Genomic DNA, 20,279 nt, shown 5'->3' with positions numbered 1-20,279 from the left:
CTCTGAGCTGCTTGAAGCCCCACTTAAAATCTTACGTTCTATAAGAAGACATTCCATGCCCATCCCCTCCATTAATTCTGGTGCCTTCCCTTGTAGCTTATCTCCAATTTATCCTGTATGTAACTTGATTATGTGATTATTTATAGGATGTCTCCTCCAATAGGTCATGAGCTACTTGAGAGCAAGAACAGTTTTTAACTTTCTTTGTATTTCCAACATTTATCAACACAGCATCTGGCAAATAGTAGGTACTTAAACTTGTTGACTGACACCTCCTCATGTAACATCTCAGGCTCAGTTTCATCACTTCTAAAACACGGACAAAAATATTTCGAATAAAGCATAATAGCTGGTTGAGGACTGAATAAGTGAGTTATACGGCAGAATAATGGTGATATCAAAACAAAAGAGGATAAACAAAATTATTTTTAAGCTAAAATGCATAGGACCAAGAGAAGTTGTAATTTCTACAGTGTTGTTTATCCTAAGATAAATGCAATCATACTTTTTGGGGGGTGGAGGGACTGAATGGTTTCCATTAATAACTTTTAAAAGCTAGTTCTAAAGGGGCATCATTGTCTTCATTTTTAAAATACAAGGTTTGGAGATGGAGGAGAAACCAGTGATAATTGTGAACAGAGGAGCTCTACTTGGATGATGAAGTCAAAAGCAAGATTGCAAAGGATTTAAAAGAGAGTGAAAGGAAAAGATTTGGAAGTAACTAGTATGCCTGCCATTTTCAAGGAGTTTAACTGAAAAAGGAAGGAGTGATACAGGTGCACAGCTAAAGGGAATGGTGGAATAAAGTGAGGATTTTTTTTTTTAATGATGGAAGAGATATTAGCGTATTTGTAGGCACCAGAGAAGGAGCCAGTAGACAGAAGAGGTTGGAGGGGAAAAGAGTTTAGAAAAACAGACATAGCAGAGCAGGGTATGAGGGTCAGAAATGACTTCGGGGGGGGGGGGGCGTGGAGGAATTTACTATAGGAGACAGGAGGGGAAAGGACAACTTAAAAAACAGGCAACATTGGGGCAGCTAGGTGGTGCAGTGGATAAAGCACCGGCCCTGGATTCAGGGGTACCTGAGTTCAAATCCAGCCTCAGACACTTGACACTTACTAGCTGTGTGACCCTGGGCAAGTCACTTAACCCCCATTGCCCCGCAAAAAAATAAAATAAAATAAAACAGGAAGCATTTACAAGTAGAGGAGCTGACATTGGAAAGAAGGGACACCTTTTCACACAAGATAAGAAAAAAGGAAGAGTCAATGAGGGGAAAACTGAGTGATATGAGATGAGGAAGAAGACAAATGGCTTCTATTATTGGTGCATTATAGGCTAGGCCCTGAGCTGAAAGTGGGAGGGGAAGGGTTGCTGTAGGAAACAGGGGGGGAAAAAGAAAAGGTTTAGAAAAGCCACAGTGGTAAGTGGAAATACAGAGAAAGTCAAAGATGGCCTTACAGAACTAAAAGCCTAGATAAGATTAGAGTAGATCAAATAGGATGCATAGATAATAGACTCATCAGAACAGATACATGACCTCTCCAGGTTCAAATCAGTAATAGTACTAACAGTAGTAGTAACGGCAGCAGCAGCAGTAATATTTATATAGCACTTTAGGACTGCAATGGGCTTCATAAATATCACCTCATTTGAACCTCACAATAACCTTTGGAGAGGTGGGTGCTGTTATTGTTCCATTTTTATAAACAAGGGGAAAAGCACAGAGAGGTTAAATTGCACAGGACTCTAAAGGTAATAAGTGTCAGAGGCTACATTTGAATCAGATCTCCCTGAGTCCAAGTCCACCATCAGGATACATCAGAATGTTGGGCAACATGTAAACAGAACAAAGGAAAGTAGATATTTGAACAACATGGTTGGGAGATTGACAAGACATAATGAGGGAAGGGATTTGAGAGTAGAAAAAAAAATCAGAACTGAAATGGTTCACTAAGGGGTCAAGAAAGGTAAAAGAGTTAACTTAAAGCGATGGGAGGGTAAAGACTTGAGAAAGAGTGGGGTAGAGAGAATGCCTATCTCATTGAACATATAGACATGCAAACACAAACAAGTTAGCAGGCACAGAGGAAGAAGGATGTATAAAATGTTATAATCAGATAAAATAATGACAGAATTCTTGAAAATGAAATGTAACATTTGTGGATGATGGCAAAATGAAGATCTCTGTGTATATCAGAGGTGGAATGGAAGGGTAGCTAGTGAGAACCGGATACTTGATATCAAAACAAAAGCAGCCTTTTCTGCTTTGTGTTTCTTTCCACGAATACAAGTGACCAAACAGCAACCCTTGAATACAGAAGGAGTAACATTGGCAGTAACCATGAGTTGAATACCATGAGAGCTACAAGAGTGGCCTCTGAAACAAACTCTAGAAGACAACCAAAACAGGGTAAATGAGATCAATCATATCTGGCTTACTAGAAGAAAGATATGAATCTTAAGTGAAATGCTTAGATGGTAGAAAGCTGAAGTGAAATACCAGCCCACAAAGTTTTTCCTATTATAAAGTATCAAGCTCCTGAAAGAAAATAACAAGAGTTTTGTAATACTATTTGATGATTTAACTGTCAATGTATACTTCTCATTTTTTTGTGTTTAAAACATTTCTTCTATAGTACAGGAAAATACCTGTCCTATGTCTAAACTACCTTGCATATTGAACATCTTTCTGAAAGGAACTGATAATGTCTTTTAGGTAGATTCTAGAAAAAAGGACATTCCTAAACTTTAAGAAATATTCTTCAAAATGCCCAAAGTGGAAGTATAATGAACCATAGTGTAGATGACAAGAGACTGACATGCTGGGGCAGTTAGGTGGCACAGTGAATAGAGCACCGGCCCTGGAGTCAGGAAGACCTGAGTTCAAATCTGGCCTAAAACACTTGACACTTACTAGCTGTGTGACCCTGGGCAAGTCATTTAACCCAAATTGCCTCACCAGAGAGAGAGAGAGAGAGAGAGAGAGAGAGAGAGAGAGAGAGAGAGAGAGAGAGAGAGAGAGATATGCCTCCTTGGGGTCAGGGTTTCCCAGGGCAAGCTTTAGTTCAGTTCAGCTTTAATGGGAGAGGGTGCCCCTACTTCCTGGGTTGAGAGTCTTTGAAAAAGCTCTGCAATCAGAATGGCTTGAGTATCTGGGGGGCCCCCACAGCCAGAGAGGCTCTAGGAGTAGAGGACTCCTGGCTTTGGGCTGAACTGGTGCTACTGCACAGGTACTGCTGCCCCTGCCACTACAGGTAAGGCAGCCAGGCAGCCAGGCAGAAGTGTGAACAAAATGAAAATTTACATAAAGCAAGAACTGTGTATGTTAAAAAGGTTTTAAACAAAAAAATTTAATGAAGCCAAAATTAGAAGGAAAACAAGAAAATGGAGAAAAATATTCACAGCAAGTTTCTCTGATAAATATTTCATTTTTCAAATACATAGGAAACCATTCCCAAGCAGAAAAATGGTCAAGACATATAAATACAGTTTTCAGAAGAAATCAAAGCTATAAAAAGCAACATGAAAAAATACTTTAAATCACTAATAATTAGAGAATTGCAAATTAAAACAATTCTGAAGTGCTACCTCACATCCATCAGACTGGCTAAAATGACACTAATTAAAAAGAAAAATGCAATTCAAAACAACCCTCGGGTGTTAAAGCACATCCTACAAATTGCCAAAAAGGGCAAAAGATGGGACTAGTCAATACTGGAGAGAAAAATAAGCACTTTAATAAATTGCTGCTGAAGCTGTTAATCTCTACAATCATTTTGGAAAGCAATTTAGAATTATGAAAAAAAAATTACTGAAATGGCCATACCCACGCATCGATTCATGCCCAGAGATTCCATTTCTAAGCTCATATCTCAAGGAGTCCATTGATAAAAAGAAAGTTCCTATAAACACCAAGATGTTGATAGAAGCACTTTTTAAGAGAGCAAAGAATTGGAAATAATACAGATGCCGATTGACTGAGAAAAATCTAAAACTGGTGGTGGATAGAACACCGGCCCTGGAGTCAGGGGGACCTGAGTTCAAATCCGGCCTCAGACACTTAACACTTGCTAGCTGTATGACCCTGGGCAAGTCACTTAACCCCAATTGCCTCACCAAAAAAAAAAAAAAAATGAATGAATAAATAAATAAATAAATAAATAAAAACTCTATGGTACAAAATTGTAATGGAATATGACTGTGCTAGTAGATAATAAGTGAGAAATTTAAAAAATGCCAAGAAGTATGGACAGCTCTACATGTGCTGAAAACTGCAGAATGAAGTACGCATAGTCAATAAAACAATATTCACAATGAAGATGATGTAAATGGAAAGAACAACAAAACCAAAGTAAAAGGCAAAAAATTACAAAGAACAAATAAGATTCCAAAGAAGAAACCTGTAGAGGCACTGCCATGCTACTCCTGCAGAACACTGCAAATATTTTTCATGTATTGATCCCTCAATGATAATTTTTAACTCTTTTTTTTTTTTTGCACTTTTTGTCATAAAGAAATATTATTGGGGGCAGCCAGGTGGCGCAGTGGATAAAGCACCGGCCTTGGATTCAGAAAGACCTGAGTTCAAATCAGGCCTCAGACACTTGACAATAGATGTGTGTCCCTGGGCAAGTCACTTAACCCCTCATTGCCCCACCAAAAAAAAAGCAAGAAAGAAAGAAATATTATCCATAATACATGATCGCTGTCTGGAAGGAAATGAGAGAGGATTTCTGGAGAAAACGATAGTGATTCCATAAATTAAATTTTTTTAAAAATCAAGAAAATATGCCAATGCAAAGAAATCTATGAAGCAGAACAGGGAAGTATGAGGAATAAGATTTGGGTACAAATCAATGCAGGCAGAAATGGCAGTTAAGAATGCAGAACAGAAACAGAAAGAAGGAACAAATGATGATTTCAGGAAAGTGATAAATTTTGTGTGGATGGATAGTATAGTAATGATGAGGGACCTCAACTACCTTTACTTCTGATTTGAATCGAATGCAGTGCATTAATAATCTGTCTTAGCTTACAGATAATTTCTTCCATTAAAAGGAGGAAACAACCAACAGAAATTCTATTCTGGAGCTGAATGATACTTGCCAAAAACATGAAAAGAAGTTGCTAGGGGAGAAATGATAAGAAACTTAAGGGGTGGGGAGATGGAAGTGATCCTTCCACCTTTCAACTTGTGTCAGAAGAAAGATATATAGATTGACAGAAAACACAGATTCAGGAAGAGGAGCTTTCAAAGGATTCAGAGTAAGTATAGGAAAGCTATCATTGTGTAAAATTTTCAACAGGAGAAATCAGGACAGGAAAATTATCTTAAGAAAACAATTTTAAAAGACAGAAATTACTTCTATGAGTAAGAAAAAGAAAAGCTGTCAAAGAGAATTATGTGAATACAGAGAGATCTGTGAATATTTCTCCCTAACTTTTCATAATCAGACACTGAATTGTAACAACATGGTTGCATGAAAATTATATCTGAACTAAGAAAACAAATGAGTAACTACTTAGATTAAGTGTATTGTAGTAGAAAACCCAAAGCTCAAAGTAAGAAGAGTTAGAGTTGAGTTCAGGTCCCAATACTGGCAGTTACTATGAGGCTCTGGGCATGACAAGCACGAAAATATTGTGAAAAGAGAATTGGATTATGAGCTAAGAAGGCAGAATTCTTATTTGGGCTCTGTTACTAACTGGCTGCAGAACGTATGCATGTCCCATATATAGGAACCCACAAAAAACAAACAAAACGGGAGCAGGGGGAGAAAGAGTAGATGAACTCCAAGAAACTTCCCTTTATAGATTGAAAACTAGTTAAGTAACCCCTTTGACCTTCAGGTCGCTCCATCTGTTAAAAAGGGATATATAGAAAACAAAACAAAACAAAACAAATGCCTATTCCAACCCATGATTATTCCTTCAATTCTTTTTTCTTGTGATAAATGGGCTTTATGCTCCAATACTGATTAATAATGGGTATAATGGACATCCCTGCTTCATTGCTTATCTTCCTGGAAAAACTTGTCACCTATTACAGATAATGCTAGTTCTTGCTTTCTAATTTTTTTTTTTAAGCAAGAAGGGATGTTGCATTTTTGTCAAAAGATTTTTCTGCATCTATTGAAAGAATCATGATCAATTATGTTCACTGAAAATATTGAACCAGTCCCGCTTTCCTGGTATAAAACCAGCCAAGTCATGGTATGTGATCTTTGTGATATAATGCTGTAGTACCCTGACTAGTATTTTAAAATGTTGCATCAATATTCACTGAGGTAATTGGAAAACAGTTTTTATTCTTTAGTTTTCACTCTCTCTGTTTTAGGTTTCAAGATCATAATTTTATCAAAGAAGGAATTTGATAGAAGACCTTTACCTATTTTTTCCAAATGGTTTATATAGTAGTGGAATTTTCTTCAAATATCTGGTAGAATTCACTTGTAAATACATCTGGTCCAAGGATTTTTTTCCTTTGGGAGTTTAGTTATGGCTTATAGTCAATCTCCACTGCTATTAATCCAAGAAATTTAAAATTTCTGTAGATATTCATCCATTTCATTTAGATTGCTAGTTTTACTGACATAGAACTGGACAAAATAATACCTAATAATGGCCTTTATTACTTCTTAATTGGTTGTGAATGCATCTTTTTCATTTTAAATATTGGTAATTTGGTTTTCTTCCTGTAAAAAAATCAAATGAGCTAATGGCTTATCTATTTTATTGCTACTGTTTTAAACAGCTCCTGGTTTTGCTTATTAATCTAATGATTATTCTGCTTTCAATTTTGTTAATCTCTCCTTTAGTTTTAAGGATATCTATTTCAGTGTTTAATTGGATTTTTAAAAATTTCATTCATTTTCAAGTTTTTGGGCTGCATGCTGTATTTGTTCATCTCCTCCTTCTCTCATCTACTAATGAAAATCTATAGAGACATAAATTTTCCCCAAGTACTGCTCTGGCTGCATTCCACAAATTTGGTGTATTATCTTATTGTCACCTTTAAAGAAGTAATTGTTTCTATGATTTGTTCTTTGAACTACCTATTTGTTAGGATTATTTACTGTCCAATAAGTTTCTAATGTTTGTTTCAAAGATACTTTATTGACTGAAATGGAATGCATTTAATATTTCTGCTTTATTGAAGTTCTTTGTGAGATTTTTTTTAATATACTAATCCAAATCAATTTTTGTGATGCTGTTATCCCATTTAAGATTACCCAGGTCAATTATTTACAAAAGAATATTAAAATAATTAAGATGTTAAATAATTTCTGATGAGTAGTACGATATTACCTTATTATGTTATCTCTTAGTAAAATGTAGCTTCTCTGTTTATCTCTTTTAATTAGGTCTTTTTCTGAGGTAGAGACATCTACTGTGTTGCAGTGGATATAGCACTGGCTCTGGAATCAGGAAGACCTGAGTTCAAATCTAATCTCCAACACTTACTGGTTGTGTGACCCTGGGAAAGTCACTTAACTCAGACGGCCTCAAACATCCAGGGCTATCTCCAGTCACCCTGATGTATAGCTTGCCACTGGACCCACATGGTTCTGTAAGAAAGAGGCTGGTGATGGCCCTCCCTCATTTAAACCCAATTCATTCCAAGTCATGACATCACCTCCTGATGCTGAATTTGTTTGGCTTAATTTTAGATATTCACAAACATAAATATTAGACAAATAAAATACACACATATATACAAATATACATAAATATAATTTACATAACATACACAAGCATACACACACATATGTGATTTTGGTTTTCTGCCTTCTTAATAAGTGATGGAAGGATGGTGGGAGAGAACAACTCTGAAACTGAAAATAAAATGAGAGAAATGCAAATTAAAGCAACTCTGTGGTTCAAACTCATATTTATCAGATGGGCAGTAACAAAAAAAGAAAAAAATGACAAATGCTGGAGGGGCTTTGGGGAAAAAAAGTACATCAGTCCTCTGTTCATGTAGCTATGATCATTCTGGAAATCAATTTGGAACTATGCCCAAAAAGTTATTTAACTGGGTTTATCCTTTGATCCAACTATATCTATACTGGAGCTATGTTTATAAATAAACATTTTTTTAAAAGAAGAAAAGGACCTTTATGTACAAGAACATTTATAGGAATTATTATGATAGTGGCTAAAAACTGGAAACTAAGCTCTTAAAGAGGAATAGCAAAACAAATTATATAAGAATATAATTATATGAAACAGCTAATTTCTGAGGAAAATTAAGATAAGATCTCTATGAACTAATACAAAGTGAAGAAAAAAACTAGAGTTCACACAAATAAAAAATATTATAGAGAAAAATAAATTTTAAAGACTTTAAAACTCTGATCAATGCAACGCTAAAATGGGGGGGGGGGGGCCCAATTGGGTGCGCAGCGGCCCCCACAGCTAGGTGGCCAGGCTTCTGAGCTGTTTCCCAAATTCCACATTGATTTCCTTTTTCTTTTCAGGTGGTCTGAAACATATTCTGACGACAATATCACATAAGTTTCTGCCTCCACTTATCTTCAGGAAAATGTTTTCCTCTGGGGTCAGCTAGGTAGAGCAATGGATAAAGCACTAGCCCTGGATTCAGGAGGACCTGAGTTCAAATCTGGCCTCAGACACTTGACACTTACTAGCTGTGTGACCCTGGGCAAATCTCTTAACCCTCATTGCCCTGGCCTCCCCCTTGCAATGTAGAAAGAGACATGTAAATGTTTTTCACTGGATTATGTACTATGTATTGAAGGCTTCCTTTTTAAGGGTTTCTTTTTAAAATTTCAGTGGAGGTGGCGGGGAAGATAATGATAGGAACAGATTAACTTAAAATGCAATTGTGAAAAGTAAGCAAATCCTAAAATCAGGTTTGGACAGCAGCTTAATTCTTTTTTTTTTTCTCGGCTGAGAGAAATGGGAGTAATAGAGGAGGAGACCATTTGGCATAATTTCTTGTATAAAATGACTGTTCAGTCCTGTTAGTCACGTCTGTCTCTTCATGAGCACACCTGGGGCTTCCTAGGCTAAGAAAATGGAAGGGTTTGCCATTTCCTTCTCCAGCTCACTTGAGAGATGACTAAGGGACACAAGCAGGGTTAAATGACTTGCCCAGGGTCAGTCTTGGAGGTCAGATTTGTTCTCAGGAAATTGAGTCTTCCTGATTCCAGGTGCAAGACTCTACCCACTGTACAACCCAGCTGCCTGCTTTAAGTTAGCAATAATAATCCACCAATTAGATAAGTGAAAATAAAGTTCCAGCTGGAGGCGGGGGGGGGGGGGGGGGGGGGAGAAGAGAGAAAGGGGTTAAAGGGAGAGATATGGACAGCATGCTGGAAAGAATACCAGGAAATCTGTTAAAACCACAAGATACCTGTGAACATAGACCAGACAAGCCTGGTTTCTTGGTAAGGTGCATTTAGCATGTTTTTTAAATAAAAACAAAGGCAACACTGTGGTTTTCTTCTCAGCAGAGGCTAGAAAAGGTGTGCCCGCTGATAACAAAAGAAGTCCTCTGTTACAACACTAGCCCACAAGTCTTGAATATCCAACATCCAAAGTGGAGCACACGTTTTTGCTGCTGGGGATGCCATAAAAAAGGAACACTGAATGATTTGCTTCCTTCTGTCTGCTGGGGTTGGAGACCCAAACAAGCAAGTGTAAGATATCCCCATAACATTTATCAACAATTTCACTAAAAATGCTCCCAATAACAAATTGAGCAAAATTGAAACCAAGGTTAAGGCTACCAAAATAGTATATCTGGCTTCATATTATACATTAAGTAGAAAATATTGCTTAAAGAATGCAAAAGACTATCTTCACTCATTTCTGCTAAATGGTCCAGTGCACAGAGTGCTGGGTCTGAAATCAGCGAGGCTTGAATTCAAATTCTGTCTCACCACCATACTAGCTAGCTATATGACCATGGCCAAACCACTGAAGTTTGATTCAATTTCCTCATCTGTCAGATGGGGATGACAAATGTATTTAGCTCTTTAGGTCTGTTATAAAGATCAAATGAGATCTTATTAGTAAAAAACACCTAGTATACAGTGCCTGGCACATACTAAATGTTATATACTACATCATCATTGTAATCATCAATGAAGTAAGTCTTTCACCAACTTTTTTTCACTTACCAGTGTAAGTTTCTTCAGAAGTCAGGTAGATATTACAATTATGAATATATTTTGTTGGCCAAAACACGGAATATTTAATATGCTATTGCTAAGTCAAATTCCATCAAACCAATCTCAACCATTATCTTCCTGATGACATTTATCTAAAATAGAGCTCTTCACTGTCATGAATCTACACCATAAACACAGTCTCCAAGTCAGTTCTTCAAACTTTCTACCACTCTCAAAAATTCTTTTCACAATTCACAGATAAACGTTCATGCAGATTTACTCTAATAATTCCTCTCCTTAAAACCATTCAGAAGGGGCAGCTAGGTGGCGCAGTGGATAGAGCACTGGCCCTGGAGTCAGGAGTACCTGAGTTAAAATCTGGCCTCAGACACTTAACACTTACCAGCTGTGTGACCCTGGGCAAGTCACTTAACCCCAATTGCCTCACTAAAAAAAACAAACAACAACAACAACAAAAAAAAACCATTCAGAGGTCCTACTTTCTCAATGAAGTCCAAACTGCTTAGACTGGCATTCCAGGCTTTCCATAATCAAGCACATCTATAGTTTTTAAGTCTTATAAAAGACCCTGAACTTTGAACAACTGAACTTTGTCCTACATGGACTCAAATCAAAAATTGCTGGTGTGAAAGGTTCTTTGCCAAATTATTCTTCTTGCTAATAATGCATTTCAATGTCACTTAATAATTTATTAATCTGTTTTGCATAATCATACATGTATCACCCATATGTAATTGCTTGCTGCCTCAGGGAGGAATGGGGGAGAGAAGGAAAGAGGGATAAAAATTGGAACCCAAACAATAAATAAAAATGTTTATTACAAAAAATAATCATAATAATTTCTTATTCTATCCTAAATTAGATCTCATACATACCTTTAAAAGGGCAAGTACTGATGAAAATGTACAAGTTCCTCATCAAAAATGAATAAAACTGGGGCAGCTAGATGGCACAGTGGATAAAGCAGCAGCCTTGATTTCAGGAGGACCTGGGTTTAAATTCAGCCTCAGACACTTGAATAGCTGTTGACTCTGGACAAGTCACTTAACCCTCACTGCCCCACCAAAAAAAAAAAGGGGGGGGGGCGGGTAGGGTTAGGGAAAATGATGGATGTTGGAAGGGACGTGGAAAACTGGGATACCAATCTACTGTTGGTAGAATGGTGAAAAGATCCACCCATTCTGGAGACCAATTTGGAACCATGCGCAAAGGGCAATACCACTGCTAGGCTTACATCCCAAAGACATCGGAAAAAGAGAAAAACAACTATTTGTACAAAAATATTTATAGCAGCTCTTTTTGTGATGGCTAATAACTAGAAATCAAAGGAATACCCATCAACTGGGGAATGGCTAAGCAAGCTGTGGTATATTATGGTGATGGATTGTTATTGTGCTATAGGGGGCAGCTAGGTGGTGCAGTAGATAGAGCACCGGCCCTGGAGTCAGGAGGACCTGAGTTCAAATCCAGCCTCAGACACCTGACACTTACTAGCTGTGTGACCTTGGACAAGTCACTTAACCCTCATTGCCCAACCAAAAAAAAAAAAACAATTTGAGTATTATTGTGCTATAAGAAATAACAAGCAGGATGATTTTAGAAAGGCTTGGAAAGACTTATATGAACTGATGTATAGTGAAGTGAACAGAACCAGAAGAACATTTTATACACTGACAGCCAAACTGTTTGATGAAGAACTCTGAATGACTTAACTATTCTCAGCAATACAATGATCCAAGATAATCACAAAGGACTAAGGATGAAGCATACTACAGAACTCCAAGGAAAGAAATGATATTGATTGAACAGAGAAGTAAGCTATTTTTCAATTTATTTCTTTCATTTTTTTTCTTTTATTCAAGTTTTCTTGTACAAAAAAACTAATTTCATCACGTTTTACATGACTACACATATATAACCAGCATCTGATTGTTTGCTGCCTTACAGAAACAACAGGGGAGGGAAGGAAGGAGAGAGAGAATTTGGAACTCAAAACTAAACCTGAGCTACTCCCTGCACTGTGATATGAATGGAATAAAGTCTCACTGCAGATAGCTTACTTCTCCTTCTGCATGGTAGGAATCTACCATTTTTTGCTCTAATTCCAAAAGAGAACCTACAAAAGTTCTGCCTCTGCCACACCTCCATCGCTCAATGCACAGATTTAATCTTGACTTTCCCTTTCCCCTTTGAATGACATGTTGGTGAATCTACCTCACAACAATAAGCTTGTTTTATAATTTTTCAGTATCCAGTTTGCATAATTTTTATTTTCTTATTCATATGTGTGTGGAGGCATGTACATGGACTAACAAACCAAACAAATATCAAAGAGTGTTCCCTTGTACAGCCCTAAGGTCACTTTTTTCATTCCTAGGAACGAGCCTTGGTTCTTAAATAGACTTCAATTGAAGTGACAATGTATATTTACTGAAAACTGATCTAAAGCTAAATAACTCATTTAAAAAGGAAAAGCAAATTACTTACCTTGTTTCTGGATTGTAACCCAATATATAGAAAAATGAATCCACACGAGCTTTAAACTCTCTGGCAGCAAATATGTCAGAAAAATGGGAGATATTGCACTTCCCTCTGAAAAGTAAGGGGAAAAAGATATCACATGAATTGTAAGTCAAACCAATCTCACCAAAGAAGAGGAAATACTAACGTCCACAGTGCTGACTGCAGAACATAAGAAAGAAAGCCGTGTCTCTTCCCCGTCACGTGTCACATCACATTTAATAAGCATATTTAGAGGAGTCCAGACCTAGAGGAGGTTGTTGAGGCCATCCAGACCAACATGATCACTTTCACAAAAGAGCAACCTGAGGGCCACAGGAGAGAAGTGGCTTGCTCAAAGTAACAGCAAGTTAGTGAAAGGGCCAGAATCCAAACTGGTCCAGAAGAGAGAGCACAAACCTGATGTCAGATTCTGACTCTTACTCAGTCTGGGCTGTCAGTCTACACTGCATGGGTTAAACTCAGTACGGACTGAACTGAGAGACCAAGGACAACACAATGGGCTTAATTTTCATTGTGCAGAAAATGAGCAAACTGAACTAGATCCCATCAAAGGTCTCTCCAGATTTAAATCTGTCATCTTGGATTCTCAGTCCCCAGCGATGTTTTGACATCACAGAATTCTGCAGCAGCGTGCAAAGAGATCAGCTGAGTATATAAAAAGAGTCAGTCACTGGATGCCAGGCACTGGGCTAAACACTGGAGATACAAAGAAAAGCACTCCTCGTTTGAACAGGGCTCCCCATCCAATGGAAAAGCCAATGTACAAACAACTATCTGCAAACCACGAAGATACATTGGGGAAAATCAATAAAGGGAAGGCATGAAAGGCTTCATATAAGGAAGATTTGAAGTACATTAAAGAAGCCAGGGAGCAGGGAGAAAGGGAGAAAATCCCACTCATGGTGGAAAGTCAGGGAGAGAAGGTTCAAACAACAAGGAAATAAGGATCCATGAACTTCTGTGTATGTGAGAGTGTGCCAGGTATAAAAAGAATAGAATGAGGGAGATGGTGCAAGTTATGACAGGCAATGAGTCAGGGATATGAAAGACAAATTCTAGATTTTAAATTGGATTGTAGAGGTGATAAGAAACGACTGAGGTTATTTAGAAGAGAGATGAGCTCAGACCTGAACTTTAGAAAAAAATCAATTTGAAAGCTTAAAGGAGACCGTTGTGGAGAGAGACTTCAAACATAGATTCAAACAAAATACATAAGTGGGGTGTTAAAAAGATCCAAGCTTTTGGAACAAAAACTCATTATTTGACAAAAATTGCTGGGAAAACTAGAAAATGGTATGGAAGAAACTAGGTATGGACCAACATCTCACAACATATACTAAAATAAAGTAAAAATAGATACATGACTTACACATAAAGGGTGATACCATAAGCAAATTAAGAAAGCACAGAATAGTTTATCTGTCAGATTTATGGACAGAGAAGAATTTAGGACCAAAAGATACAAGAGCAATACAAAATGTAAAACAGATAATTTTGATTATATAAAATTTAAAAGCTTTTGCATGAAGAAAACTAATATAACCAAGATCATGAGAAAAGAAGAAACCTGGGAAAGAATTTTTGAAACATGTATCTCTGGTAAAGGCCTCATTTATGAAATATATAGAGAACTGAGTCAAATTTATAAAAACCTAAGTCATTCCCCAATTGATAAATGGTCAAAGGATATGAATAGACAGGGTTCAGATTTCAAACCATATATGTATCAAGGCTATCTATAGATATATGAAAAAATGCTCACAGAAATGCAAATTAAAACAACTCTGAGGTACCAGAAAGGCGTGGAAAGACTTATATGAACTGATGTATAGTGAAGTGATCAAAACCAGGAGAACACTGTGCACAGTGACAGTAATACTATTCTCAGTAATACAATGATCCAAGACAATTCCAAAGGACTAAGGATGAAGTATACATACTATCCTCCTCCAAAGAGAGAACTGATATCGAATGAACACAGAGAAGCATGCTATTCTTTACTTTCTTTCATTTTTTTCTTTTATTCATGTTTTCTTGTACAAAAACTAACATGCCCATGTTTTATATGATTGCACATGAATAACTTTAAATAAAAATGTTTTTATTATTTTATAAAAAAGAAGCAGGGGTTAAGAGTGAAGAGAAAAAGATGACACCATATGAGCATTAATGACTAGAAGGATAGTGATAGCTCTGATAACAACAGGGAAATTAACGTTAAGGCTAAAATTCTAGCTAGTCTGTCTAAAATATCTAAAGCGTGGTCGCCAATAAATTATAAACTTTAGCAAGAGTTAGGCTTTTAAGCATTTATTAAGGAGAATAAGAATTTGGTAAAGAGAGAGAGAAAGGCCTAGACTCCTCTATCTATTAAAGGGAGAGAGCATTCCTAGCTCCCCTCTCAGCCAGAGTCCACATGAAAGAGAGGGAGTCAGAGCGCCAGTCTCCCCCCTCTTCCTCCCACCAGCAAACGTCACTTCCTGACACCAAAAAAAAAAGCGGCATGGTCCTGCCCCCAGAGACCTTCTCCTCACAGTGGGGCTTTCCTACAGTAAGTCTCCTGCAGGTGGCGTCATTCCAGTCATTACATTAATAAGAGGGGAAGGTTTGGGGGGAAAGACCAGACAGAAGAACATATCAATGACGTAGAAAATCACAAATTAGCATTGTCTATTGTCTCTGGGTGCATATACAGACTGAGGGCTCTAGGGAGGCAAGTGAAAGTGAAGGTCAGCACACAGGTTAGGGCTGGATAAGTAGATTTTAAAACCATTCCCAGAGAGATGATCTTTGAATTCGTGCAAACTGATGAAATCAATAAACAAAATAGCATAGAAGGAGAAAAAGAAGATGGATCAGAAAGGAGAACTGGAGAATACTCAGTTTGAGTGGATTTAACTTACATGAAGATACAGGAAAGGAAAATGAGAAGGAGAGGTCAGACAGGTAGGAGGAGAACAAGGAGAGAATGGTGACCTAAAAACCTGGAGAGAAGAGAATATCAAGGAGAAGAGGGAAATCAGTAGTGTGAAAGGCTGCAGAGAAGGCAGAAAGGATGAAAACTGAGAAAAGGACATTAGACTTGGTAATTAAGAGATCAATGGTAACTTAAAAGAGAGCAGTTTCGTTTAAATGATAAAATCAGAAGCATCCAGAGGAATAGCCTCCTCTTGCCATATAAACTGAAAGATTTCAGTCAACTTTTGTATGAGCAATGGATCTCCAACCTTGTAAATCTCAGCTGGAATAGAATCTGCACCAGATGCTTTGCCACAGGAGAGTAACCTAATGGCATTCAAAACCCCTTCTTAGGTTTGAAATTTGTCTAAAGAAGGGTTGACTTCAACTTGAGGTAAACAGTTGATGGCTTCAGCACTGATTGATGATAGGTGTTCAGCCCATGTCTCCAGGATCATGTCCTTGTCACTAGTCAATGTAACCCCATCAGCACGAAGTAGTTGAGATGCAACATATGTTTTTGGCCCATAAATAGCCTTCAGGGCATCATAAAAGCACTTTGGAACATTGCTATCAGCATAAAACTGAATTTCATCTGCCTTCCCACTGAAAGAAGGAAAGCAGAAAGGAAGAAAAGGAAGGGGAAAGAATTTATTAAGCACCTACTATATACCAGGCACTGTGACAAGCTCTTTTTTTATTTTTTGGTGGGGCAATGAGGGTTAAGTGACTTGCCCATAGTCACACAGCTATTAAGTGTCAAGTGTCTGAGGTCAGACCTGAACTCAGGTCCTCCTGAATCCAGGGCCAGCACTTTATCCACTGTGGCACCTAGCTGCCCCCCGCCCCTCCCAGATTTTACTTTTTTATGGGGGTTAAGTGACTTGCCCAGGGTCACACAGCTATTAAGTGTCAAGTGTCTGAGGCCGGATTTGAACTCAGGTACTTCTGAATCCAGGGCCAGTGCTTTATCCACTGCGCCACCTAGCTGCCCCACCATACTTTACTTTTGATGGAGTTAAATGCTGCCTTCTTAGACACAGAGGAACTATCCTGCTGGTAAGCTCTGTGAAGTTCTCATTTTTCATTTAGCAGCTTATCATTAAACCATTATTGATGTTTTCAAGTGTTCTGATCCAGATAAGCAAATGCAATGTTGTAAACCAAATCTCTGAAAACTGCATATTCTTTTTATGTTCCACTGTTGCCAACTGTGTGTTGGTACAACTTTCCCTCTAAGTTAGCAAGAAACCCCTCAGAGAAGTGCTCTAATCTATTGACATTAAGTCTTCTAGTCATTTTACCTGGGGGCCGCTGCTTTTGTTTATGAGAATATTTAGCTTGGCAAGGATAAGTCTATGATCAGTCCAGCACTCTGTATCACACATTGCCTTCATTACTGTCACATCCTATCTGTCTCTTCTCCTTATGATGACATAGTCTGTTAAATGATAATGTTTGCTGTGAGGATTCATCTATTAAGTTTTACTGCACTTAGGTAAATGGAAGACAGTGTTGGTAAAGCAAAGGTTATAAGACATACAAGTCTTCAGTAGTAAGTGTCCATTGCTGTTGTTATTTCCAACTCCATTCCTCCCAAGAACTCCCTGCCATGTCTGGTAGTCAGTCTGAGCCTACTCTCTAGCACTGAAGTCACCCAGAATTATAAAACTGTTCTCTTTTGAGACACTGATGATGAGAGTCTCCAGTTCTTCATAAAATCTTTCATTAACCTCATCAGGGTGTGTCATGGTGGGAGCACAGGCGCTGATGATGGTGGCACAGTGTATTCTTTTTTTTTTTTTGGTGAGGCAATTGGGGTTAAGTGACTTGCCCAGGGTCACACAGCTAGTAAGTGTTAAGTGTCTGAGGCCGGATTTGAACTCAGGTCCTCCTGACTCCAGGGCCGCTGCTCTATCCACTGTGCCACCTAGTTGCCCTAATGTATTCCTTCAAGTGGCAATTGCATTGTCATGAGCCTGTCATTCACTCCTTTTGGTAAGCATACAGGTTTCCTGACTAAATTAGGTTTGATCACAAAACATACACCAGATTCATGGTGCTCCCCTTCACTGCGGCCAATCCAGAAAAACATGTAACCAGCTCCAACTTCAGTAAGTTGGCCTCCATTGGCCAGCCTTGTTTCACTCAGGACTGCTATTTGGATGTGATACCTGCTGAGTTCTCTCACAACAAGGCAGAGGAGGAAGTGTAGAGGTAAGGCTCGGGGCAGGGAGGCAGGGAGGGCAGGGCCCAGTGCATACCTGGTGCCATGTGGCAGCTGGTGCTAAATCATTTGTAGACGAGGTGCTTTTGGGTTGGAAGTTTGTGTGTAGCAGAACTCCCTCGTTGCTATCTGATAAAAGTCATCCCCAGACACAAGTTTTTGTAGGAGTAGATGAAGGGTGGAATATGATAACTTCTTACAACCCAGAATGATGGCCCAGAAAAGAACTAAGGATTCAAGGGATTGGAAGTAATAATGAAAACAGAGAACAGGTTTGGGAGTTGCAAGACAAAGGGAAATGCAGAACTGACAACATATTAAGATCAAGTACGGGAGTTTTTTAGCTCATAAAGACAGATGTGGAACACTTGTAGGTGATGGGAAGATAAAAAAGTAGGACCATCTTCGAGTATGGTGATAGTGAAATATAGAAGTAGGTCATGGGAAATGAGTAAACTGAGAAACTGGGAGGTAAAACAATGAGAAGGAACAGAAATATGTATGCTGAATTCTCCTATTATGAAGGTGGGTGTTTAGGAGAAGAGTAAGATTGTGGATCATCGAGGAAGGCCCTCAACACATTGAATGAGGAAGGTAGAAAACAGCTACAAAAATTGTGATTGGGTGACTCTAAAAGGAGAACTTACTGAGTTGATGGAGGCAGAGGATGAGCTTGGAGTAGCAATGGGGAGCAAGGAGTCTTCCAGGTTTTTCATCTTGAACAGTGGATGAAAGGAGTGAGTGAAAGTGTGACCAGTACCATACAGGGAGATCAGCAGAGAGTTAGGACTAAGTAGGAGCCATAAGATGAAAGGAGGGAGAAAGAAAGAGATTTAAAACAAAAGCAACTTTGTTGCCTATGGAGAAAGGATTCCAGGGAGCACAGTGGAAGAAGTGGTACTTTTAGAATGGGACACTGGAGAAGTGGGAGGAGGAGGTTTGGCTGAAAAAGATATTCCGGATCCACAATGGGAAAAGGGGAGCTTAAAGTGGGGAAATGAAGAACAGGGTTTGCATTTACTTCTCATATGCAAAATGTGCTTATGGGAATCTCATGATGAAACAATGTCTAACTTATCATAGCTCAGCACACAGCAGGAGCTATGGGGATCATTTCTTTGGTTAAACAAATGATTTAATATATTAGGATATAATTTGATACTTTTTCCTATATTCAACTGATTAACCAAAAAGTACTTCTAATATCAGTCTACTAATCTCCTCACCCATGAAAAACGTGAGCACTAAAAATAAAATAAAATCTGGGGAAGGTCAACAAACTTGAAAGCAAGACAGAGCTGTAAATAACACAATTACTTGTAACGACAGCACGTCATTAATCACAAAAACCCAGTTTTCCTTTTTAGCCAAAAAATTGGAGGGAAAAATGTATTAAATAAACTATTGTCCATGTTGCCCCAGCCTGACTCATCTGCTTGCTGTTGCTGTCTGTACCCTGAGCATTTAGCACAGTGCCTGAATGACTGATAATACCTTCTCTCTCATCTCCCAGCCAAGACACTGTGTTGTGCCCATGTTTAGAATGGTCTCCTTTCACACATTTGTCTTTAAGAACTGGCTTCACTCAACACTCCACTCAAATAATATGTTCTCTAGAACACCTTTCTGGTCTGCCCAGTTACCAATGCTTTTCCCTAAAGATTAATTCAGATTATTCTGTATATTATTTCTGTACCTATTTCTACACTGTCATCTGCATTGTTAAAACATAAGTGCCTTGAGTCAGGGATTGCTTTTACTTCTCCTTTGTATCTGCAGTTCTTAGCATGGAGCATGCTACACAGGGTTGAATGAATGTTTTCTGACTGATCAAAAACAAAGACTTTTGCCTTTAATACTGTTGAAGATTTTTTTAAAAGGCTGTGATAAAGTTCTCTTCTTTCGTCTGCTTTTGAAACTGACAGAAAAATGTTAAAAAAATTACCTACAAGAAAATCACAGGAAGGTGGGTTAGCTGTACCAAATCTGAAGCTCTACTATAAAGTGGCAGTCATGAAAACTATCTGGTACTGGATAAGAAATAAAGTGGAGGATCAATGGAATAGGCTAGGCACAGAAGACGCAGTAGTAAGTGACATTAGTAATGTACTGTTTGATAAACCCAAAGACTCCAGCTTCTGGGATAGGAATTCAGTATTTGACCAAAACTGCTGGGAAAATTGGAAGATAGTATGGCAGAAATTAGGCATAGACCAACATCTGACACCTTATAGTAAAATAAGGTCAAAATGGGTACATGATTTAGACATAAGAGGTGATACCATAGGTAAATTAGGAGAGAAAGGAATAGTTTACCTTTCAGATCTTTGGAAAGGAGAACAGTTCATGACCAAACAAGGGATAGAGAATATTGTGAAATGCAAAATGGATGATTTGGATTACATTAA

At 38.1% G+C, this 20,279-nt stretch overlaps 1 protein-coding gene across 2 annotated transcripts in view; it reads right to left on the bottom strand.

The window, feature by feature from the left end:
- RERE (arginine-glutamic acid dipeptide repeats) overlaps nt 1–20,279 on the bottom strand; it is a 583,895-nt gene that overhangs the window by 210,092 nt on the left and 353,524 nt on the right. For both annotated transcript variants that reach the window (XM_043991371.1, XM_043991372.1), the window contains one exon: nt 12,651–12,755. In XM_043991371.1, coding sequence (XP_043847306.1) covers nt 12,651–12,755 — 105 coding nt within the window. The remainder of the gene's footprint in view (nt 1–12,650; nt 12,756–20,279) is intronic.

This window comes from Dromiciops gliroides, chromosome 3, assembly GCF_019393635.1.
Source record: "Dromiciops gliroides isolate mDroGli1 chromosome 3, mDroGli1.pri, whole genome shotgun sequence".
Lineage (NCBI taxonomy): Eukaryota > Metazoa > Chordata > Mammalia > Microbiotheria > Microbiotheriidae > Dromiciops > Dromiciops gliroides.
The sequence above is the reverse complement of the archived record's forward strand: the minus strand, read 5'-3'. Positions and strand labels throughout refer to the sequence as shown.